The sequence below is a fragment of the Lepus europaeus genome, chromosome 5 (assembly GCF_033115175.1).
Source record: "Lepus europaeus isolate LE1 chromosome 5, mLepTim1.pri, whole genome shotgun sequence".
Taxonomy (NCBI): Eukaryota; Metazoa; Chordata; class Mammalia; order Lagomorpha; family Leporidae; genus Lepus; species Lepus europaeus.
In genome coordinates, this window is record NC_084831.1 from 127,273,713 (window position 1) to 127,289,298 (window position 15,586).

A 15,586-nucleotide genomic window follows, 5' to 3' on the forward strand; every position below is an offset into this window, starting at 1 on the left:
AAGTGCAAGAGGAAAGAAGAGCTAAGGTTTCGTGAAGGCATGAGTCTAAGGCTGGCTGCTGCATGGGGACGACTGCAGGTGGGCAAAACCTTGGCTCCAAGTCACACAGCAGACACCTGAGGGGGCTTGCCTGGGAGGCCCTGTGAGTGTCAGGCCACATGGCCAGATGTGCACAGGACTCTGGGGCACGTGGTTCGTGGTGGAGTGAAGTGAGCAGGTGTGGGGTAACCGGGCCCAAGGAGGCGGGCTCACGGCTTGTCCTGCCATTCTCTCTCTGAGCCCTCCAGGTCATAGCTGTGGTCTGATGGTCTGGGACAGTCATCGAGATGACAGCTGTCCTCTGGTCTCTGGAAAACAGCTGGTGCTCCTGATGGCAGGAGAGGCGGGCTTCTGCCCAATCCCTCTGACCACAGGTGATGGGCACGGATAGACAGGCCTAGGTTCAGGGAGACACCAGCTGCCACGTTACATCCCTCACCCAACCAAACAACTGTTGAGCAGCGACTCCACACTGGGGGCTGGGCGAGGACCTGGGAAACAGAGACGACTTATGCCTGGGTTGCCCTCAAAGGGCCCAGAGCCTGGAAGGAGCCACACGAGTGATGAGCAAGAAGCCCAGGTCTCTGATGACTGTGTGCAGCAGGGGTGACCCACCCCTGAGAACAGAGCCACACGTCCTGGGTGCTATGCGCTGTTCCCAGCCCAGCAGATAGGGGGCTCACTCTTGCATCTTAAGCTCCCTTAGCAAGGAGAAAACCTTACATTCCGCAGTGGCAAATGAGACTTGAAGTATATGTGGCCCCAGGAGAGGCAATTCATTGGCCGGAGCTCAGACGAAGATGGAAATTGAATTAAATAACATTAGAGCTGAAATGGGTAACCGTATCTGACCCTCTGTCTCTCCCCAAAGGAAGGCACTGCTCTCAGGTAGGGTGAGCGACGCTCCCCTCCAAGCCTGCCCTCAAAGAAGAGTGACTTCCAGCAAACGCTCCCACACACAGCAGACTTGACCAGCCCTTGGGGTGTCTTGAAGGCAGGGGAGAGTGGGAGGGGAGGTGGGGGGCTTGGAAGGAGCTCCCCCAATTCATAGCCAGGCCTGCACAGATGAAAATCACATTTTCCCATTAACCGGTGAAGATACATCCCCCAGAGTCAGGGAAGCTCCTTTGATGTTGCCTCCCAGCCCAGAAACACAAAAGCCTCCCCATCTTAAGGTTTGGGGAGAAGCCCTCCGCAATGGCCGTGCCAGCACATTCTAGGAATGGGCCAGTCTGGGGTCTGATAAATCCATCACAGACTTTAAATCTCACATGAAAGCAAAATCACGAGGGGAAAAACAGTTCATGTTCAGCCGACACCCAAGGTCCCCAGGCGCCCATCAGTGCTCATGGACAGGGTTTGCAAACCCCAGCAGGTGGATGCAAAAGACAGGGTCACACACACGAGAAGGCAGGGCTTCAGCCACAGAAGTCACTGAATGGAAAGCTTACAGGCATGCATTTATTTGAACAGCACGGGATACACGCCCACATACCTACGGGGGCCTGTGTGCACCCAGTCCTAAGCTGAGCCAGTACTTACAAACAGGTCCTGCAGCTAAGTGGGGGTACAGCGTTTCCTCCCAAAGACCTGCAGCTTTTACGAGAATGAGTTAATCCAGCGAAAGCCTTGATGTTAGAGGAGATTATTGTAATGATCTGTCCTTCTGTCTTTTTCTCGACTCTGGTAGTAAATCGGCTCCTGGAAGAGCTGCATGGTTCCAGACGTTCTCCATGCCTCTAGTCCTGTTGCCTCCACACTCCACGTTTAGGCCTGAGCAGCCTGCCAGTCTCTGCGTCTCTGGGTGCACGTGGAGTTCAAGCAGAAAGTCTTTCCTGGAGCCAAATCAGTGCCACACCCAGCTTTATATGCAGCGAATGGAGTTTGCCTTTGCCATGTGGAAGCTGTAGGTTTTCATTCTAGATTTTTCAATTCCCATCTCTGTGGCACCTATGCTCTGTGCCTACCCACCCCTCCCAACTCCCACACACACCCATACTTCCTGAACCTACTTCTCCTCCACACGACCTGCAGGTGAGGGCCAGCCTGGCTTTGCCACGAGGAAGGCCCTGGGAATGCTGACCACCCTGGGATTTCTTCTGCCTGGACCAGTTCTAAAACAGGTGCCTGGGGTTTCAGGCCTCACCCAGGTTTGGAGAAGTAAGAATCTGGAACCCGGTGAAATAGTTCTGCTAAGACACGCTTTCCAAATGGAAATTGAAATTGTCAGCAAATCTGACAATATCAAGTGTTGGCAAGCACGCGTGTGGTAGCTCCACACCCCGCCGGAGCGAGTGTAAACGTGTACTTGTTGGGAAAAACCACCTGGCATTGTCTTGTAACATGGAAGACAAGCACAACTAACGAGTAGGCACAGTGCGTGTCCAGGGATGTTGGTTTACAGGGACGTTCGCGGGACTATTAGAATCATGAAACTGGAAACAAGCAATGTGTCCATCATCAGTAGGATAGAGAACCACTTGTCAGTTGTGGTATATTCATATACTAGGGTACTGCCTAGCAGTAAAAACACATAAATTGCAAGACATGGAGACAACATAGGTAATTATGAAAACCACAAAACTGAGTGAAAGAAGACCCCCACAGACACACACGTGTATACACACACACACACGAGAGTCTGTAGGATTACACCAGATTCAGAAACAGGCAAAACTATTATAGCTAGAGACAAACACCCTTCCATGATGGAATTATAACAAAAAGCAAGGGAGATGGTTAACATCCGAGTCAGGACGAGGTTCCCATCAGCGAGGGGGTGTGAGCAGGAGGGGCGTGTAGGTGGCTTTTGGAGTGGTAGCATGTCCCGCTTCTCGAGCTGGCTGGTGGACACATGTCTGTTAGCCTGCGCACTCATTGCTTGTGCATTTATCTGTGCCTCAGTCATGTTTCACAATAGAAAACAAAAACAATGTAACCGAAGTCACTGCACTAGGCAAAGCTCCCTGAGCTGACTTTGCCCTTCTTTTTCCTTCCATCCTGATGCATCTGCAAAAGAAGTTTCCATTCCTACATGCTCCCATACACCCACAGTGAATGCATATGTGTGCCCTTGCTAACACTGCCAAGCACTGATCGTACTCTGGGCAAAATGCCCCTCCAATCTGACCCCTCTTGTCCTGTCTGACCTGCAGAGAACTCCCCTCGGGACTCAAGAATATCCAAAGACCAGAGGCAGACTTGCACTTCCATGGCTCTTGCAGAGGCAGACTGGAGAGGGAGTGTTTTTCCCATTCGCCCAACGTTCTGCCTTTTCAATTACTGCACACTCCAGACAGCGAGCAGGCACGGGCCAGGAGACGACCTCAAGTAGATCCAGAGCTCCACTCTCCGGGCCCAGGGGCCCAAGTCCATCCCAAGACTCCGCTGCCACGGCTCAGCACCCCATCGCCTTGGAATGTCTGCTTTCTGGGAAGCCTCCCTCTGGGTGGGACCGTCCCTAATGCAAATGTAATCTCATCTAATGGGACATATGGGATACAGCCACACTGCTGCCTAGAAATCGCCTTGGAAGAACTATTGTTTTTAAGTTCTGGTTAGGAAAAACTGACACTCACTGGGCAGATGACGATGATTCGAATAAACTTATGGGTTTCATTAGAAAGAGCCCTGGACCAGCAATCAGAAGGTTGACTTCCAGTCCCACACTCTTAGCACTGCAATCTCAGACTGGGTATGGAATCGCTTTAGGTCTCCCGTGCCTCCTCACTCACAAGAAGTGGGTTAAATGTATATGGGATGCTTTAAAAAATGTGAAATGTTATACAAATGTAAGAGGTTGTTATTATTATTATTCTTGTTGTGGCCCAGTTTTTGCTATCAAACATACCAGTTTTGAAAGAGGGCTTCTCTTAATGATGTAACTAAGATCATTTTTGAGCAAAACCCCATTCCTGTGCTATTCCACAGAAGATACCATGCTGCCAGGTGGTGGTGCTGCCCTGAAGTCACTCACCCTCCCTCCCCTGGCCAGCAGGGAGGGCTCAGCTGCTAGACAAAGCTGGACACAGGCTGTGTCCCTTGAACACAGCCCGGTGTACTGGCCTTCTCAGAGGCTGGGTGCCTGACCTTGGCCTCCCAAGCACCGTGCTCTCCCTCCACAGCTATCTTTCCAAGGCTGTGCCCTCCAGCTAGACAGAAAACCAGAGGCTGCCAAGGTCAGGTGAAGGCAAAAGTGGCCATCACCCTGGTTTCTGTAGAAATGCAATCTTTTTCTTTAAAGGACATTGCATACTTAGACGATTCTGGAGCCTCCAGAAACAGGCACTTGCCAGTACTGGACCTTAATTCCTTTTCAACCAGAAAGTGGTTTCAAGAAGACTCCTGAGACTGCATGAAGTCCACTGACTGCAGGATGGTGTGGCCCATTCCCACTCTCATCACCCACATCAAGGTTGGGGAGGAAGGACCCAAGATGCCCAGGGGCCTGATTCTCTTAGGGAACCCATCTTGGGAGAGTAGAGAGACATTGAGGAGGGGCTGGTGCGGTCCTGTTGGCCACCCCAACCTGTCTATAAAGCTCAGCGTGCAGAGTCCGGACCCCTCTCATCAGACCCCATAACTGAAGAGACTGTGGACCCACCAGCCCTCCCAGAGCTAAGTAAACCTCATAATCAGAAAACCCTCATCACTAAAAGGCCCAAGGTGGATGGAGAAGGGACTCGTGCTCACTTTCTGGGAACATGTTCAGGAGGGAAATGAAAGTGCTAAAACCAGCCCTGGTAACTACAGTGTTTTGCCATCTTCGTCCACCCTCTCTTGGCTCAGCAATGTGGGAAAGTTTGCCCCATCTCTCCTTGGTGATAATCCTAGTGCCTTGTTTAATTTAACCGTTTCAAAGTATTTTCAAAATGGCTAGTGTACCTTATATCCCCTCAGAATTCAAACAAAGTGGATGGAGGAAGTAAGATGTGGCTGCTTGGCAGAGGAGAGTACCTCACCCTGCCCTGACTCCTGATCTGGTGCGCTCCCTGCCACAGACAAGAGAGTGGCACTGTGTTCAGATCTTGCATTCACTAACCACTCATCAGGGAACCTGAGCTCCTCCATGACAGACCCCAAAAGCCCACTTGTTCACAAGGAATATTAACATTTATAGCCATTCTGTTACTAAATTTACCAATTACACCAACTTTCTAAAAATTAAAGCACTAGATTTCAGTTTGAAGCAGCAGCCCTGTTTCAACTACTGCTCCAAGAACTAGAAGCGAGTCAATGAAACACACCCATTAAGCTTCTTACCAATAAGGCTAGATGATGGTCCCTCTTTTCTGGTGACTATATAAGTTTTTATTTATATGTCAAAGTATATGTCAACATTATTATTTGTTTATAACAGTTCTTAACTCTCACCATCTCATCACATTTCACTAGTTGAAAACCATATGTCTGTGCTGTCTTTGCCCATTAAAATTATACTACTTCTAAGCCCAAATAGTAAAGCTATTTATTAGGAATCATTCTTGCTTTTTTTCCTATAAAATGGGCGAGACAGATACACACACACATACACACAAGTGTGTACCAGAACAATTAAGGAAGAACAAAATCAGAATAAGAAATTAGCACTCATATACCAAGGACGAAGATGACTCCACCCTAAAACTAGGGGTAAGATGTATATTTTATTTCTGTATTTCATTTAGCTCTAAGTTCCCCAGAAGTCAAGGTGATAATAGAGATACATTGGTCTTGTGCTCTTAAGGACGAAAAAAAAAAAAAAGGTACTTACATTCCTGTATCACTGATTCTCTTTGCCATCAACAATTTGGCATGATTTTGGATGAATTTTTTATGCATATTTTTCCTTTCCAAAGAATAGAATAGATTAAGTCTCCTGAGGGCATATACTCTGCATAGGAAGTCTGATTCGCTTTGGGACTTGACAAGAAAAGCATATGGAAACCAGAATCTTCCTTACCTCCTCCAGTTTATCCACTCGCCCCACCAGTTTGGTGGTGACCGAATGCAGTTTCAGCAGATCCAGGCCATAGAAAGCTCCTTCCAGCATGTCTACGATTGTGGAGAGCTATGAAGCAAGGGCAGGGGGTTAGTCCAGCGCTGGGGCAGAAGCTTCCTTTCAGGTCTCCGTGTTGGAGACTCAACAGAGAACCACTAGCCAAAAATTGAGAGATGGCCCTATGAAATGTATAGGCAAGCATGATGGCACACGTGCATTATGCTTTCTGGAATATCTGGGTAATTAATGGGATAATCCTACAAGAACAAGTAGGCCTGGGGTCTAGATATCTTCACAAATGGTGTGTGCTTCTTTCAAGATTTATGTCAATTGCACACACATCTGCTTTTCTACTACACTCTATGCTGCTTCAAAGTAGCATCTATGTGGTCTCTCTCTGATTCATAGTAACTGGCCCATAGCAGGTAATCTAGAAATACCCAACTAAGCGGCTAGAAATAGCATCACCTTGACGACAGGCTTCTGAAACACATGGCTTGTTTGTCTATGAGAGGCCTGAAAAGCACCAACAGGGTTTTCCTCAGCACATAACTTGACCTTGGGTAAAACAAACCCAATGCCCATCTCTGAGATGACAAACGCCACCATACAGCTGGCCTTCTCAATTTTTTTCCCAAGACCACCCCTCCTGCAATACGGGACCACTGGGAGGAAGGTGGCCAATATTCTGGTGGCCGCCTGGGCATGCAGAGTGCAGGCAAAGGGCACATGGAGGCTGTTTGCCAAGGGCCAGTTCCTGGCAGACTTTGCTGAGCCACACTTTTGCGATCTCTTTCCCACTCATCCCCTAGCCTTGTTTCTTCTACTTCTTAAGATTTGATTGATTGATTTGAGAGGTAGAGCTACAGAGAGAGAGAGCGAGAGCAAGAGCGAGAGCGAGAGAGAGAGAGAGAGAGAGAGAAGTCTTCCATCCACTGGTTCACTCCCCAGATGGCCACAACAGCTGGAGCTGGGCCGATCTGAAGCCAGGAACCAGGAGCTGCTTCCAGGTTTCCAACATGGGTGAAGGAGCCCAAGCACTTGGGCCATCCTCTGCTGCTCTGTCAGGCCATAGCAGAGAGCTGGATCAAAATAGGAGCAGCAAGAACTTGAACTGTTGCTCATATGGGATGCCGGCACTGCACGCAGAGGCTTAGACCCCTATGCCCCAGCACCGACCCCTAGCCCCTAGCCAATGAAGAATTCCATGTGGGAAACATTCATGTTTAGAAGAAGAGCTCCAGGGCTGGTGTTACAGCATAATGGGTTAAACTGCCACCTGCAATGCCAACATCCCATAGGGGTGCTGATTTGAGCTCTGGCTACACTACTTCCAATCCAGCTCATTGCTAATGTGTCTGGGGAAGCAACCAAAGATGACCTGAGTACTTAGGCCCTTGCCTCTCATGTGGAAGACCCGGATGGAGTTCCTGGCTCCTGGCTTCAGCTAGCCCTAGCCCCAGCCATTGCAGTTTTGGGGAGCGAACCAGTGGATGAAAGATCTCTCTCTCTCTCTCTCTCTCTCTCTGTAACTCTGCCTTTCAAATAAATAAAATACATCTTAGAAGGAGGAGGAGGAGGAGGAGGAGGAGAGCTTCTTCCTCTCCACCTGTTAGCTGAGGCCTGGGTAAAAGCCAGGGGTGGGCTGCAGGTCACACACACTGTGATCATTAACAGAAACTTTGCCTGGCACTGTTCCAGAAGCCCCCAGAATCCAATCTAGAACTGAGTGACATTGGCACTTGGTTTTAAAATTAGTTCCACGGCACAGCTGCAGCTCTGAGCAATGTGGCCAAATCCCCAGACACTCCTTGCACGGGTAAACACTACTCTGCATAAAGGTATCTCAGAGACCACCAGCCATGAGTGGGTGCAGGGGCCAGGCACAACTGTAGCACTTTGCACGGCCACACACTCGTGTGTTTACATAGTCATGCCCAAGTGAATGCCAGCCATCGTGCACAGTGGTCAGCTCACTGATTCTCGTGGTCCTATGAAGCGGATAGTATTCCCCCGTTTTATTCAAGGAGATGGAGGTCAGATGAGTTAAATACCCGGAGCAGGATTACACAGCTGTGGTTATGCAGCTGACTCCAAAACCAAGCTCATCCCCCCCCGCCCCCCACCAGAGAAGGGCTAAGAGAAGCAGCAGACAAAGCCTTCAGCCCACCAGGGCAGCTGCCAGGTGGATGACAGAGCCTAGAGCAGCGGCGGCCCGGGTGCTGAGGACACGAGGCCCACTCCTCTGCATCTCTCGCCTCTTCCCCATGCACGCTGGGCTGACAGTAACTCGTGGCAGCAATTTTCCTGGAGAACACTGAGTTCTTTTGGCCAGCTGGGCTCGGCCGCTGCTCCCGGGCCAGCCTCCCTGGCTCCATAAGGAAAGACAAGCGCACTTTGCTGTCAGCATCTCCCTCCAGGCCCGGAGCTGAAAATGACCAGTTTGTCAGAGCACCCGCCTTGGATCCACATACAAGATTGCAGGGGCCAGGGCCTCCCCTCCTCCAAAAGCCTGACAATGCCCAGCAGTGGCTCCACCCAGGTCACCTCCCATCCGTGGCACTGCCCCATATCACTCCTACCTTCAAGTCGCGGCCGTCGGCCTCCCGCAGTTTCTGGAGTCTGAAGTCTCCCTCGCAGGGATTGAGGGCGGACGGGGGCGCCACGCAGGCACACTTGCAGGACGAGCCCGAGGTGATGGTTTCCACGGTGTAGAAGTCTTCCCTCCTGGAGGTCCCCGCGTTGATCCTCTGGCAGGCATCTCGGCCCAGGGGTCTCACCACGCACTTGCACTGACAGTCTGAACCCTCAGACACGGCCTTGACCTTGTCATAGTCTCCCAGCAACTAGACACGGAGAGAATGGGAGGAGACATGAGGACAGAGGCATGGGGCAGACTCCTCAGGGAGTTGCTCCTTTGGCTTTGTCACATGTCCTGCACCATCAGAGATCTCGGATAAGCCCGAAGCATGGAGCGACTAGGTCATCGCAGCACAATCTGCTGACTGTGCTTTTCCTTCAAGGCACTGAGTTCAGCTCTCTTGGTTTGTCTTGGAAAGCCATGTCTCCCTCAGGGGGCCTTAACCTTTCATCATGGAAAGGAAAAAAACAAACGAGTCCCATCATTCTTCCACTAGCCCTTGCCTTCAGCTAGAATCCACGCTTAGATTCAAAAAGGAAAAGGACGAGAGGTTGAAGGAGGGATATGAAAGTTATGATCCTTCTGTCATTCGTTCATTCAACACCTGAGTGCCACCCAGGGGCTGTGAGAGATGCAGAGATGGGCCAGATGGAGAGCTTACCCCCCAGGAGTCTGTTGTGTGGGAGGCATATAAAGAACTGTCACACAGCGTGGGGAGTGACAAGTGCCCTGGCCGAGCAAAGGAAGAGCAGTGGGAACCAGGGAAGACTTCTTGGAGGAAGTGGTATTTGATCTGAGACTTGACTGATGGTAAATTTGGAGAAAGGGAGTTGAGGTGAGACAGGTCCCGGAAGTCTACAAGATTTACTCAGTCTAGGGGTTCATTTGGCTCCTTGAACAGCTTCTGAATTCGAACTCCGGGCGAAACCCCAGGAGAGTCAACGGGCAATGCTTGCTGCTTCTACAAGGCTAAACATTTCCTTCTGGGTAGCTTGGCCCTGCCAGGCTCCCCAGTCAGGAAACATCACACAGCAGGCTTTTTGGAGGCTACACTCTGGGCGCTTGCTAGGAAAAAGGGCCTCTCTCACTCTGCTCATCTCTGTCCAACAAGTCGTGTATTCCCAAGCCAGGGCTCCTTTCCTAGGCCGGCAGAAGCGTTCCCTTCCTTTGACTAATGATCCTGGCAGGCAGGCACGGAGCTTGTTTGAGTGGAAATGTTCCTTGGGATGCTGGGGACTGGCGCGCGCGCTCGGGTTGGGGTGCAGGGGGGGGTGTCGGGTAATGTTTTCCTTGCAAAGGTTGGGTTTCTTCTAACACTAATATTTGTCTTAGAGCTGTTGTCCAACACAGAATGGATCCGTGGAAGAAGGAGGTGCAGCTCAGGGTGACTTCAGAGCTGGTCTTTATGGGCTGAGAGTAAATCGTGGCTAATCCACTCTCTGAAACTGCCGCGTTTCACCCTGCTCCCAGCACCCTGCCTGGACTCCCTCCCTAAAGGAGGCTCCGGCTGCCGGAAAGCTTTGGTTGATAGCACTCCAATGTGAGGGAATTTTTAATGCCTTTTTTATCTAGGGGTCAGTGTGAGGTTATGGGTGGCTACAGGGCACCGAGGAACACAATCATTGGAAGGAGAGTGAGGGGACTGGACTTTGATAAATCCCAATGCGGACCTGAAGGCTGGCTCTCTACAGGAAGGAGCCAGGCTTAGCCCGAGGGCTGAGCAGCGGCACAGGCAGCTCCGATCCCTTCCCAGACACTCCGAGGATTACGGCGACACCCGCTACACACCATGCCATGTATGTGAAAATAAGCACTGTGGACAGGACCGCGCCTGCAGTCACGAGCTCCCCGCTGAAGGCCGGCAGGAGGCCTGGCTTTCCAGTCCCGTGGTGCTCTCCAGCCCTGCGCTCCTCCTTTGCAGAAAACGGTACTGGGGTGTTTGGAGGATTGAGTCGGATGGAACAAGCACTTGGTAAATGGCCATGTCCATCACTAGCACCTGTCACTGAGCCTGCAACCAGAGCTCCAGTTCCAGTGTCCCCCTTACTCCCCGCCACCCAATACACCAGGTCCGTGGCCAATCGCTCTGTTCTGGGGTCACCTCCTCTGCGGTCATCACACAGGTTGCTGCTCTGCCTTCAGCCCATGCCCAGCCCCAGGCCATACACCTCTTGCCACAGGTGATGCTGTGTGCCCCCTGTTGGATAAGCCCACTAGTTTCCACATCCCAGTTCTGACAGACAGCCACACAGACAGGACAGAAGAATAAGGTGGAGTCTCCCTTCCTCGTCTTCTCTTTTCTCCTGATTTGGTAACCTTGAAAGGCTTTCTAATTTTTTTTGGAGGATCCATGTCCTTCATATTAAGAATTCATATTAAGAAAATATTCTGACAAATGAAAAGCAAATGCCTTTGCCCTTGGTAATGGAGGGGAAGCAGCCGCCCCCAAACACTTGAGGGAAGACAATCCCTGGGCCCCTGCCACCACTTAGACAAGAGGGGCGGGCAGGGGGCTCTGCATCCTACCTGGGACAAAACGTTCTCCTGGTTGTCGGCCTCGTTCTGCAGGAAGTCGTCCTCCGTGGGTGCCGCCGTCGGCTCATCTAGGGGCTCACTTGTCCCTGTGGGGCGAGTGCTGGACCCCCAGCTCAGAGCCACAACAAGAGCAAAGCAGAGAACAAGGAGCCGCGGCTTGGCCATGACCCTCGCCACCAGACGAGCCTTGGCCCCTTCAGAGAACAGCTGGGTCGAGGGTCTCCGCAAGGACCGAGGCGACGGGGTCTCCTGGCTGGAGCCCGAGTGGCTGCTCAGGGCGCCTTTTAAAGCTGGGTGCGGCTGAGCAGGGCGGAGGAGTGCGCCCCCACGACCAGGGGCATCTCCTGCCCCACGCGAGCAGCCCTCGACTGTGCGACCCCGAGACCAAGCTGGGCGCACGGAAGAGGAGGTGACGGGTGGAGGCGGGCCCCGGAGGAAGGGCTCAGGTGGAAGGCAGACGTCCAGGCAGACGCGGCGGGTGCGCACCCGGGCGGGCGGCGGAGAGCCTCGGGGCGCACAGGGACCAGGCACACGGACCCGGAGCGCGGCGAGGGGGACACAGAGGCGGCGGCGGCGGCGGCTGGACGGCAGGCGAGGGCTGCTGGGCGTTCGCGCGGAGGGAGGGCGGAGCCTCTATTGTGCCGGGGCCGCGGCGGTGCAGCCAGTGACGGCGCGGAGGAGGAGGACCACGAGGCGCCCAGGGCTCGGGCGGAGGGGCGCCCGGGCGACCCCGCCCCCACTCGGCTTCCGCGGCGACAGCGCCGGGGCTCTGTGGCGCTTTCACCTGACCCCAGAGGACGAGCGGACCAAGGGTCCCGAGCGGGTTGTCTTGCGCCCATTCTCGCCGAGAGGAGCGAGTGTCCTCCGGGTTGGGGGGCGGGCACCTCGGCTGTCGCCCTGGGTCGCCCCTGGCGCGGGAGGAAAGGCGCGATGGCTCCTCTTGGGCGCTGCTTTTCCCTGCCCTGATTCTGGGCAGCTTTGAACTTAGCGCGGTTGGTAGTTGGTTGGCCTGCTGCAGCCTTAGGATCTCGTAATACCTCCACCCAGAGGCTAACTTCTGAACTCCCCGCTGGAGTGTGTTGACGTGGGTAAATGTTAACAATAAGGGGAGTAGCTGAAAAGCTCTGACATTTTCGCGTGTCCCAAGGGAAAGAGCTACTGGCCGGGCATCAGATGGTTCCAAAGGGAACTCCTCTTAACTGTCTCCGTGGTTTGCGACGAGTCTCCGGGTCTCTGTCGCCAGGGGATCTCTAAGACAGTGTGCCATTATGTTACGATGATCTTTCTTAGTGTTCCTTTTATAAGCCCAAATGTGTGTGAACAATGTGTGTGTGGATTTAAGAGACTCTGTGCTTTCCAAGACAGCTGTCACCCTGAACATGTTGAACAGGGCCAGACTCCTTCGAAGATGTAGCAAGTATTGAGAAACTCCAGCACCTGCTCCTTATGCTAAGGAATAAGGGTTGTAATAATCTAAGCAATGGAGTCGATGCTCTGGCTAGGAGGTTAAGCCTCCACCTGTGGCGTCAGCATCCTATATGGCCCTCCTGTTCAAGTCCCGGCTGTTCCACTTCCTATCTAGCTCCCTGCTAATGGCCTGAGAAAGCAGTGGAAGATGGCCCAAGTCTTTGGTCCCCTGCTCCCCACGTGGGAACCCTGGAAGAAGCTCCTGGCTCCTGGCTTTGTATCTGCCCAGCTCCTGACTCCGGATCACCTGTTGTGTCCATCTGGGGAGCGAATCAGCAGATGGAAGATCTCTCTCTTCGTAACTCTGGCCCTCAAATAAATAAATCTTAAAAAAATAACTAGGGGGCCAACACTGTGGCATAGTAGGCTAAGCCTCTGCCTGCAGTGCTGCCATCCCATATGGGCACCGGTTCAGGGCCCGGCTACTCCTGTTTTGATCCAGCTCCCTGCTAATGCACCTGAGAATGCAGTGGAGGATGGCCCAAACACTTGTCTGGGACACCTGGAAGAAGCTCCTGGCTCCTGATTTCAGCTCAGCTCAGCTCCTGCTGTTGCAGCCATTTGGTTAGTGAATCAGCAGATGGAAGACCATTCTCCATCTCTCCCTCTCTCTGTCTGTAATTGTACCTCTCAAATAAATTTTAAAAAGTAATCTAAGTAATAAACTAAGGAGGCTTCTGCTCATATCCATGATGACAGTTGACAGAATCATAATAATAACTCCTATTAATATAGTTTAATAGTTTTCTTTAAAATCCAAAGTTCTGGGTGTCTGGGTTTGTGGGGATGTTAACACATTCATCTACCAAATATTTTCTGAACCTATACGGCAGTAACCATCTATAAAATATAGTTTTACAATGCAATTAAAATAAATGTTGTATGGTGGCTCAGTGCAAGGCAACCAAGCTAGGTCTCTGGACACTTGCTGAGAGGATGTGTCAATTATGGACAGTCTGTGTCCTACAGGGGTGCAGCAGGTGTGCAGAGTATGCCGAACAAACCCTCGAACTGGAAGGCAGAGTAAGAGCATATCTCATGTGGCTCGAGGAAGGCATAGGTCACTTCCAGGTGGAAAGTCAGTAAGGATTTTGTGATCCTGAAGATGACTGGGATGATGACGGTGGGTTTCAGCAAGGCAGCAGGTAAATCAACAAGGTGTAGACAAGACAGAGAGAGAGACAGAGAGAGAGGGAAGGAGGGAGAGCGCCTGCTGGGCAGCCTGAGAACACATGTGGAGAGCTCAGACTGCTGCTCGCCTCTCAGGATAGTCTTCCCCAACTCCATTACCCCGGTGGCTCCTGCACTGTGTGCTCCCATCATACCGCATGCCTCTTCTTCACAGAAATGTGGGAGTTCGATACCGACACTCCTTTGTGTGTTGTTGAGGAGTGCCTGTCTTCTCTCCCAGACTGTAAACTCCAAGGGCAGGGACTTTGTTTAGTTCTGTTCACCATTACGTCCTGAGTTTTACCCATGTCTGGAATAAAATGGACACTAAATCAATATTGGTTGAATGAATGAGAACTGCAAATGGTATTATTGGATGTCTTCCCAGATGCCCTCATGAATATCCTAGTTGTGTCCATTAGGGCTTAGTTGATTGCAAATAACAGCAAATCTTACTAGCAATGGCTTAATCAAATATGCATTTATTTTTCTTCCCTAAGAAGACTGGAAATTGGTTGTTTGAAATGTGGTTCAGCAGCTCAGTGACCCATGCGCTTTCCATTTTTCGCTTCATTATTCTTAGGGCATTGACTTTTTAATCTAAAGTGATTTAAGCCAGTCATGGCTACTCTATTGTCACACATTCGGTTTCCCAGCCTTCCTTACAGCTAGGGGCGATCATGGGATTCCATTCTGGCCAAGAGAATAAAATACAGTCAGGTCCTCATATCTGTAGGTTTCACATCCCTGAGTTCTGCATCTATGGATTCAATCAACCTTAGATAAAAAATATTTGAAAAAAATTGCATCTGTTTGAACAAGATAGTATAATCACTATTTACATGGTATTTTTATTGTACCAGGCATTATAAGTAATCTAGAGTTGATTTAAGGTTTATGGAAAGATGTGTGTAGGTTATGTACAAGTACTTCACCATTTTATATAAAGGACTTGAGCAGTGACAAACTTTGGTTTCCAAGGGAATGTCCTGAAAGTAATCCCTCATCAATACCAAGGGACAACTGTAACCTGTAGGGAGTTTTTGGAAAAGATAGTTTGCTTCCTGCTAAAAGAAACACACAAGAGAGAGGAGCTTCCTGGTGCTACACTCCCCTGCTTCTTTGATTGTGGTTATTGGCCCCAGAGCTGTAGCAGTCACCTGGAACACAAGTCCTTTCTCCCACTGAACTGAAAGACAGTCCTTCGCAGGTCCACTTCTAGTCTCCTTTTAAGGTTCAACCTGATGGGCCCACCAAGTGTGTTGAAGACTTTCCCACAAGACAGCTCTGTTTACTTCCAGGGAGAAAGCAAGGACCGCCTACATCTCTCAGTCTGTGTCCACTCGCCTCGTCTTTTAATTCCATTTACTCACCTGTTGCTCAGACTACACGGTGATCCAGATCCTCCCTTTTCCTGGTTATTTTCTTTCTAGAAAAACTCCAGTTTGAGTAGATATTAGGGCATATTGAAACCATTTCTTCCCTTTTCCTGGACACTGCTATTTTATTATTGTAGTCCAACGTTGCCTTAGCTCTTTTGGCAGCCACAGCTCACCAATGATTCACATTGATTTATTTCTTCTGTGTAGATTTCCTTTTTCCTTTATCCCATGCTTTCCAACTATGTTCTTCTTCTTTTTTCTTTTCTTCTTCTTCTTCTTCTTTTTTTTTTTTTAACATAAGTACAGCCGTTACATTTTTACTCACCTAAGAGTATGATGGTTTTGGCTCCTTCGTTCATCATGTTGAATTCT

At 50.8% G+C, this 15,586-nt stretch overlaps 1 protein-coding gene across 1 annotated transcript in view; it reads right to left on the reverse strand.

The window, feature by feature from the left end:
• The window catches only part of OLFML2B (olfactomedin like 2B), a 33,110-nt gene extending 21,346 nt beyond the window's left edge, over positions 1–11,764 (reverse strand). The window contains exons 1-3 of the mRNA XM_062192630.1: positions 11,187–11,764; positions 8,602–8,865; positions 5,981–6,088 (exon numbers count right to left, since the gene is read on the reverse strand). Coding sequence (XP_062048614.1) covers positions 5,981–6,088; positions 8,602–8,865; positions 11,187–11,360 — 546 coding nt within the window. The 5' untranslated portion in view covers positions 11,361–11,764. The remainder of the gene's footprint in view (positions 1–5,980; positions 6,089–8,601; positions 8,866–11,186) is intronic.
• Between the last annotated feature and the right edge of the window lie 3,822 nt (positions 11,765–15,586).